Source organism: Arvicola amphibius, chromosome 2 (genome assembly GCF_903992535.2).
Source record: "Arvicola amphibius chromosome 2, mArvAmp1.2, whole genome shotgun sequence".
In the NCBI taxonomy this organism is placed as follows: domain Eukaryota; kingdom Metazoa; phylum Chordata; class Mammalia; order Rodentia; family Cricetidae; genus Arvicola; species Arvicola amphibius.
Window position 1 is genome coordinate 76899077 of NC_052048.2, and position 9574 is coordinate 76908650.

General features: G+C 46.4%; 1 protein-coding gene across 1 annotated transcript; it reads left to right on the top strand.

Annotated features, from left to right (window-relative positions):
* Positions 1–1611: 1611 nt before the first annotated feature.
* Positions 1612–5769, top strand: Tex37 (testis expressed 37; the record flags this gene model as incomplete). Its single annotated transcript, XM_038317818.1, is given in 7 exon segments — positions 1612–1629; positions 2518–2542; positions 2545–2609; positions 5342–5590; positions 5592–5684; positions 5687–5749; positions 5752–5769. Coding segments are annotated over 7 exon segments (531 nt in total), but the record flags the coding sequence as incomplete, so codon positions are not given.
* Between the last annotated feature and the right edge of the window lie 3805 nt (positions 5770–9574).

Genomic DNA, 9574 nt, shown 5'->3' on the forward strand with positions numbered 1-9574 from the left:
GCTGGACAACTCACTATGTAGACCAGGCTAGCCTTGGACATGCAGAGATCCACCTACCTCTGCCTCCTGTGTGCTGAGACTAAAGGGTGTGTGGTATATACTTGTATACTGGAACTTGAGGTTGACATAGGATGATCAGGAGTTTGAGGTAATTCTCAACTACACAGAGGTTTGAAGCCAGCCTGGGGTGCATGAAACCTTGTTAGAAAGTGTGTGTGTGGTGTGTGTGTGTTGTGTGGTGTGTGTGTAGAGAGAGAGAGAGTAGAGAGAGAGAGAGAGAGACAGACAGACAGACAGACAGACAGAGACACAGAGACAGAGAGACCCACAACATTGCTTTCCCTTAAGACTGCAGGACTGGGCCTAGGGAATCAGGATTAGACCTCAATGCTCATCCTCCATGTGGGAAATGCCTCACAACTTTCTTTACTTTGGACATCCTGCTTCTGACCTGGGGAGCCGGAGCCCCAGGCCTGGGCTTTGCCTCCTCTGGGTAGGGTGACGGGATGGTATGTTCACACTGGATAGGAAGATCCCACTCTGTGTGTGTCTCTGCAACACAGCATCAGTGAGTGATGTGTTAGAAGCTCAGAATGGCCATGATGGGGGATTTACAGCCTAGGGATTGACGGATGCTGTAAAGTCACGGCTTCCGTTCTTTTCAAAAACTGACTATCAAACTTGCCTTGCTGTTTGATGCACCTTTTGGAGAGGCAAAGCTGATATTTTAAATGAATTCTAATTCCTCTGAATCCTGCTTATAGTCCCTTTGTCACAGGGCACCATACACCCGTCCCCAGGGCCTCCCACTGGCTCCAGGGAATATATAAGCAGAATCTTAGGGAAGGTGGAGAGGGATGGACTAAGGGGACCAGAGCAGTCCTGCTTATTTGCATAGCTGTGGAAATAGGTGGGATATTGCCCCTGCTTGAAGCAGAACAGGGCTAACTGATATGTCTTTCTAGGTCCGTGGCCATGGCACGTGTGGTAAACCCCAAAAAGGGTGAGCAATGTTAGGTCTTTGCCCCCTCTTACATGTTGGAAGGAGGCCGCTTGTTTCATCCCTGGCCACTTAGCCCCAAAATAATCACACAGAAACCATATTACTAAATCACTGCTTGGCCCATTAGCTCTAACTTCTTACTGGCTAGTTCTTATATCTTATTTAATCCATCTCCATTAATCTGTATATTGCCATGTGGGAGTTAGTGGCTTACCTGGTAAAGTTCCCAGCATCTGTCTCAGGCAGTGGTTTCTCTCTGACTCTGCCCCTTCTTTCTCCCAGCATTCCATTAGTTTTCCCTGCCTAGCTCTGTCCCCTATAGCTCTGCTATAGGCCCAAAGCAGTTCCTTTATTAACCAGTGTATTCACAACATACAGAGGGGAATCCCACATCACTCAGACTCACAGAGATCCACCTGTATCTGCCTCCTCAATTAAACCACACTTGGCTAAATTCTTTTTTTGTTTGCCTTTTAAAAAAAGATTTGTTTATTTTTATTGTGTGTGTGGGTTTTGCATTTATCCATACGTGTGGTGGTGTGGTGTGTGTGTGTGTGTGTGTGTGTGTATGTGTGCCTGGCACTCACAGAAGCCAGAAGAAGGGCATTGAATACCCTGGAACTGAAGTTATGTGTGGTTGTGAGCCTCTATATGGGTGCTGGGGGACTGAACCCAGGTTCTCTACAAGATCAGCAAGTGCTTTTAACAGCTGACCCATTCTTTCCGTCACAGCTTGCTTGTTCTTTGGCGTCAATGTTTTTGTTCTGTTTGTTTTTGTTTTTGAGACAAGGTCTTCTTTTCATAGTCCTGGCTGTCCTGGAACCCACTATGTAGATCAGGCTGGCCTTGAAACTCACAGAGATCACTTGCCTCTGTCTCCCAAATGCTGGGATTAGAGGTGTGTGCCACCATACCTGGCTAGCAGCTAGTGTTCCTGTGGTCCATTTGCCTTGTAATCTTGAACTTCCTGCTTCTACCTCCCAAGTGTTGTTTTATAGTGTGTACACCATACCCAGCTACTTCATTAAATTATTTTTTTAAGATTTATTATTGTTTAAGTGTGTGGTGTGTGTGAGCATGTGCGCGCGCGCACGCACGCACGTGGGCATGTATGAGTGCAGGTGCCCTCAAAGGTCAGAGATCTCCCTAGAGCTACAGGTAATTGTGACTGCTTCATGTGGGTCTTGGGAATCAAACTGTGGTCTCCTGGAGGAGCACCTGCCAGGCGTATTACTGAAGCAGAGGGGAAAGGAGGACTTTTTGTTTTTGAAAACTGGGGCATGAGGTGGGAGGCTGACTGGGGAAAGTGACATTTGATCTGGGTCTTAGAATAGCATAGGAGTTTGCCCCTTGGCAAGGGGAACAGCAAGCATGTGCCAGGGTCCCCTGTGACAGTGGAAGGATGCCAGGCCCCCAAGCTGGCTGTTATTTTATAGCCAATAAGTCTCGAAAGAGCTTAGGCTGAAGAACGACAGGGCCAGGCTCTTGTTTCATTTTCTCTCCTTGTCCTCTAGAACTACGTGGACCTAGACATATACCAAGCTCTTACATGGTCGACTATAAGCCCTTCGGGAAGCACAAATACTCCAGAGTCACGCCACAAGAGGTAGGGAGAGCTGCAGGTCTCTTATCCAATCTATGATTCCCTGGGATGATCTTTATTATTTTATTTTGTATGTGTTTCCCCTGATGTGTGTGTGTGTGTGTGTGTGTGTGTGTGTGTGTGTGTGCACGCTACACGCATACAGTGCCCCAAGAAGTCCGAAGAAAAATGTTGAACCCTCTGGAACCAGAATGCTGGATGGTTGTGAGCCACCAAGCCAGTGCTGGCGAACTGAACCCTGGTCCTCAACAGGTGCAGCAAAGGCTCTTAACCACTGAACCATTTCTCCAGGCCCATGATTTTACTTTAGTGTGACATTGTGGCTTCTAAAATAGCAGTGGCAGAGGACTTCACTTAGAGGTTTTGCACGTTTGTATGTGTGTACACATGCATGCATGTGATATGCCAAAATATATAGCACACGTAAAACTGGAAGTATTATACATTTATAGTTTAATAACACTGATAAGGGCCACTGAGATGGCTCAGCAGGTAGAGGTGCCTTGCCACCAAGCCTGAGTTCAGTTCCTAGAACCCACATGGTAGAGGCAGAGAAGTAACTCTCACAGTTGTTTTCTGAATTTCCACATATACCATGGTATGTGTGTATACAAGCATATACAATAAATAAACTAAATGCAACAAAAATTTAACACTGATAGAACCAGCACTAATGTACCCATTATTAACCAGCTTAAGCATGGCATGTGTATTCCTTGCTTACTTGCCATATTCTGAATGTTAGCTTAATGTGTTTGTAGAATTCCTTTAACTTTTCATGTTGTTTATTCTGAAATAAGGTCTCATGTGGTCTAACCTTAAACTTTGCTACATAGCCAAGGATGCACTTGAACTTGAATTTCTGATACTTCTGCTTCCTCCTCTTGAGTACTGGGAAGATAGGCATGTGCACAAGATAGCACATGGTGCTGGGGACTGAACTCAGAACAGGTGTATCAATGAGTGATACACCCAGACCTAGCCCCCTCCTCTTTCTCTTCTAATTCTGCCCTCTCCTCTTCTTTCGTTTTAAAGATGGAATTACTTGAGCTGGGAGATTACTCATTTGGTAAACTACTCTCCGTACAAGAATGAGGATCTGAGTTTGATCCCTAAAATCCACTTAAAAAGGCAGGCAGAGTAGCATGTACTTATAATCCCAGTCCCTGGAAAGCAGAGACAGGCAGATCCCTGGAGCTCATTGGTTATGCAGTATAACCAGATTGGCACCAGTGAGAGACCCTGTCTCAAAAGACAAGGTGGATGCTCCCTGAGAAACAACCTATGAGGTTGATCTCTGGCTTCCACATGTGCTCATACAGACGTGCACACAACCCCACCCCATCCCTGTGTGTCTCGAGAGCACACACACACAAATAAAAATAAAATGTACTATGTAATGAAAACCGATTCATGTGTATGTTGACCTGCATACATGTATGTGCATCATTTATATGCCTGGAGTCCACGGAGTCCAGAGGAGGGTGTCAGATCTTTTGGTATTGTAGTTAGCTGGTTTTAAGCTGCCATGTAGGTGCTGGGGAACCAAACTTCAACCCCTTTGCAAGAGCAGCAAGTGCTAATAACCAATGAGCCATCTCTCCAGCACCATTATTCATGCGAATTATTTATACCTTTCTGTAGCTTTCCTCTTGCTAAGCATCATGGGTATCACTCATTCTTTATGTAGTTTTATGCTCTACGAACTCTTCACAATGCAGGTGTCCCTTCCCTTGGGGGGACACTTGAGCTGTTTTTGCCCCACTTGGATGTTTCTGTTAAGAGGAAGCGTATCCTAACGTGCTAGAGTTTCTCCTGCCAGGAGTGGGGTTGCTAATTCTCAAGTGTCAGGGCAATACAGTTTCCCTAAAAGCTTACTCTGGTTCATACCAATTCCTAGCGGTGGGTGATCACGGTGACACCATTGTCTGGCACAGCTTGAAAGGTCTCACAAATTTGGGTCAGTATGGAATCATATGGTGTGCAGCCATAATTTTCTTTTGTTTTGCTTTTCGAGACAAAGGTTTGTCTCTCTATTGAGCCTTGGCTTTGTGGTACTGGCTTTATAGCCCAGGCTGGCCTAGAACTCAGAGTTCCACCTGCTTCTACCTCCCAAGTGCTGGGATTAGAAGTGTGTGCTCCATTGCCTGCCTTTTTTCTTTTTTAAATTTTGTATTATTTATGTTTGTATGTGTGTGAAGTACATGTATGCTAGGATGCCCATACACGTATACACTGAACAACTACACAGATGCACAACCAAACACACACAATAAAGTGCTATAAAAAATCAAACTGGCTGGGTTGTGGTGCAGCACGCCTTTAATCCCAGTGCTTGGGGAAGGAGAGGCAGGTGAATCTTCTGTGAATATGAGGCCAGCCTGGTCTACAGAGTGAGTTCTAGTACAATCAAGGCTACACAGAGAAACCCAAATAAATAACTATTTTATGTGTATTGGTCTTTGCATGAATAATGTCCGTGCATTCCTAAAGCCCACAGAGGCCACAGGCGTGTCAGATCCTTGGGAACTGGAGTAGAGATGGTTGTGAGCCACCGCATGGGTTCTGGGAATGGCACCTCCGCCATTTGCAAGAGCAGCCGGTGCTCTCGCTAGTCAAATCTTCTCTCCAGCCTGAACTTCACAATTTTTTTTAAAGCAGTGTGGCATTTTGTCTGGCGTGCTTTGAGGGACACTGCCTTGGTGACCTTTCTCAGCCTCTCTTTGTTTCTACAGCAGGCCAAGCTTGACACTCAGCTCCGGAACAAAGAGTTTTACCGGCCCATGCCCAACCCCAACCCCAGGTTGGTGGATGGGTACCCCGCCTTCAAAAGACCCTACATGACTGCAAAAGACTTGGGAGTCCCTGGCTTCTTCCCACCACAGAAACGGGCAAACCCTGTGAAGGATGAGGGCAGGTTTACCAGCACCTGCCATTTTGCATACCCAGCTTCCCTGGCTCTGTATCTGGCCCAGTATGAGCCACTACTTGCTTCACCAGAGGACAGACTTCCCGTGCCTCATGGAGCCTGAGCGGCAGCCTGCTCCAGAAGTGGGCAAAGGCTACCTTCTACTTCCCTGGATGTCCCTGTGTTTCTCAGCAGAGAGGTCAAGGTCCCCATCTTGAATAGGTGGGGGCCCCTTGATTGCCATTTTACCAGTAGAAGTGTGATACACCTGTTGTTTCACAATGCATGAAGATTCCATGCCGGCGCTCACAGAGAAGGCACCAAAAATAAATCCGGGAAGATATTCCTTACGATGAATGGTGGTGTGTGTCATCATAATAACCTCAGTGCAGGGGGAGGGAGGGAAGGGAATTAGGAGGGAAAATCAGTAAGTGTGTGCTCAGCTGGAATCAATTGTCATTTTTATTTTTTATAGCTTTTTGGGGGTGTGTATGTAGAATGCACGTGTATGTGTGGGAGTGGTGGCATGCTATGGTACACATGTGGAGGTCAGAGGACAATCTCAGGTGTCAGTTTTATTGCTTGTTACTGCTTACCATAGGCTAGCTGGACACGAGCTTCTAGGGGACTCATGTCTCCTGTCCCTGCTTCCCCATTTGGTCATGGAAGCCCTGGGATTAAAGATGTGCTATTGCCACCTGGCTTCACATGGGTTCTGGGGATTCAGACTCATGCTTGAGCCATCTCCCCAGCCCATTCTATTTTTTTTTTTTTTATTTTTGGTGGGAGTGGTTTTTTTTTCTTTCCTTTATTTATTTTTGGTGGAGGGCAGGGACAGAATGGTTGTACAACTGTGTGCTTGTGGAGGTCAGAGGACAATCTGTGAGAGGACAATCTGCTGCCATTACACGAGTCCTGGGGGTAGGGGTTTGAACTAAGGTTGTCCAGGCTTGGCAGCAAGTGCCCTTACCTGCTGAGCTATCTCACTGGCCCTTGGTGAGGATTTTTGAAACAGGGTCTCATTCTATAGCCCAGCTGGCCTTGAATCTTATGGGTTGTTCCATTTTAGATTTTCAAGCTGTGGGACTACAGGCAGGAGACACTAGGTCATATTCTTTTATACCGAAGTCTTTCTTTCGTAATGAGTTGAGCTCCCCTTCTGTCCTATGCCACAGGTTTAAGAATCTCTAAGTGCAATTATGTGAGGGTTGCCCCCACTTTTTCTTTTTTTTTCATGGTTTATTTTTTATATTTAATAATTTCCATCTCCTTGCCTCCTCCTCCCCCTTCCCTCCCCTTCCCTCCACCCATACCCCCCTCCCTCCCTCTCCAGGCCAAGGAGCCATCAGGGTTCCCCATTCTATGCTAAGACCAAGGTCCTCCCAACTCCCCCAGGTCCAGGAAGGTGATCAACCAAGCTGAGAAGGCTCCCACAGAGCCCGTCCATGCCGTTAGAATCCAAAGCCCAGCACCATTGTCCCTTGGCTTCTCAGTCAGCCTCCACCGTCGGCCACATTCAGGAGAGTCCAGTTTGGTCGCATGTTCCATCAGTCCCATTCCAACTGGAGTTGGTGATCTCCTGTTAGTTCTGTCCCACCGTCTCCATGGGTGAAACGCACCCCTCACGGTCCTGACTTTCTTTCTCATGTTCTCCCTCCTTCTGCTCCTCATCAGGACCTTGGGAGCTCAGTCCAGTGCTTCCAATGTGGGGGCTCAGTCATTTTCTTCATCTATCGCCAGGTGGAGGTTCTATGGTGATATGCAAGAAATTCATCAGTATGGCTATAGGAACTGGCCTTTTCAGGCTCCCTCTCCTCAGCTGTCCAAGGAACTAGCTAGGGACATCTCCCTGGAAACCCGGGAACCTCTCTAGAGTCCAAGTCTCTTGACAACCCTCAGATGGCTCCCTTAATTAAGATATATGCTCCCCCCCTTTTTAAATTTTACATATCAGTCCCAGTTCTCCCTCTCTGTCCTCAATCCAAACCCCCACCCAACTTCACCCTCACCTCATTCCCATCTGCTCCTCAGGGAGGGTATGGCCTCTCTGAGTCACAAAGTCTGGTCCCATCATTGCATTAAGGGCCTGATCAAGGCCCTCCCCACTGTGTCTAGGCTGAGCAAGGGATCTCCCCATAGCAAATGGGATCCAAAAAGCCAGTTCATGTACTAGGGATAGATCCTGGCCCCACGGCCAGTGGCCTCATAAGCTGCCCAATCCACCTAGGGTTACACTTATAACTGGGACTATGGAAGTCAACTTGCGATAAGCTGAAAAGAGCCACAGAAGCCGCCCTGCTGTAAAGTCCAACTGTTTTAGGTATTTCCTGACAGATATGATTCGAATGACTTTCCAGAGCGCTGGGTGCTGGACATAACTTCTAAGTATGTAGGACACTGGTATTTGGAAGTGAGGTGTTTGGAAGATAATTAGAATTGAAGGAGGTAATGATGAAGGGTGACCATAATGATTTTGTGTCTTTATTTTTATTTTATTTTGATATGTGAATGGATGTTTTGCTTGCTTATCATCTGTGGACCATGTGCATACCTGGTTCCCTCAGAAGCCATAAGAGGGTGTCAGATCCTGGAGTTACAAATGGTTGTGAACCTTCATGTGGGTGTTGAGAATCAAACCCGAGTCCTCTAGAAGAGCAGCCATCATTAACCACAGAGCCATCTTTCCAGCCAAATTTGTTGCAGAAGAAGAAAAAGAAGAAGGAAGAAGAGGAAAAGAAGAGAAGGAAGGAAAAAGGAGGAGGAGGATAAGAAGAAGGGAAGCAGACATAAGAAGGAAGAAAGAAGAAAAAATAGCCAGGAGATGGCGGCATACACCTTTAATTCCAGCACTCAGGAGGCAGAGACAGGAGGATCTCTGTGAGTTTGAGGACAGCTTGGTCTATAAAGCATGTTCCAGGACAGCCCCCAAAGCTACAGAGAAATTATGTCTCGAAAAAGAAGGAGGAGGAGGAAGAAGAGAAGAAAGAGGAAGAGGAGGAGGGGGAGGAGGAGGAAGAGGAGGAGGGGAAAGAGGAGGAAGAGGAAGAGGAGGAGGAAGAAGAGGAGGAAGAAGAGGAGGAGGAAAGAGAGACCTCAGCTGGCACCCTTCCCCATTTCCCTGCAGAGTGCCCTCCACCATGCTATAACAAAGGGCAACAGCCTCTTCTAAAATCTTGTGCCATATAGGCTGTTCATTCCTTGTCACTTTTTGGCCCTGGAGAGCTGCCCATGATATCAGCAGGATACACAGATGACAATTAGTGTTTAACAGGTCGGCCCATCAGACGCATGAATCCCTGGCAGGGAGCCGTTGGAACAGCAGTGGGGTCACTAACTGTGGAAACCAGTTGCTCCTGTTTGTAACTTCTCTGACTCACTTCATTTCTTCCCTAAGAACTTCATTTCTTCCCTAAGAACTTTATTTCTTCCCTAATAATAACTTTGGGTATATTCCCATTACTTGTGTGTTTATCTCATGCATATATTTTATCTAGTGGGCACACATATAGCTATGGATGATCTAGAGGATGATTTGGTTTGTTATATAATAATGATGAACAGAAATAATAATAGGATATTTTTCATAACTCAGACTGACATAGATTTCTCAGCTACTAAAGTAGTCTTTTACACATTTAGCCAAGACCTCAGCAGAGTCAAAGCAGGCTGATTGCCCCTACAGACATCATCTGGTTACCCCTGGAGACTAAAACACAAGGCCATTCTCCCAGGTGGTGTTTTGTTGTTTGAAACAACTTTAGCCTGCACGTAGTCCCAGTCTCAGGCTCAAGGTCTAGCTAACTAATTGTTATTGTTAAGTCTTGATTTCCAATGTCATTTTCTGTCTGGGAACCCTCACTAATTTAGACCTACGTGCATGGGTGATTGTGACAATCCTGGCCTGAGAGAAACTACGTGACTTAACTTACGTTTGGAGTTTGGGTAGAGCCCTGTAAAACAACCTATAATTGTCTAGACTTTGTAAGAAGAGAGGCAGCGAGGATGAGAAGGCAGAAGCAGCAGAGGGCAGAGATGCAGGGAGGCAGAGGGGCTGGGAGAA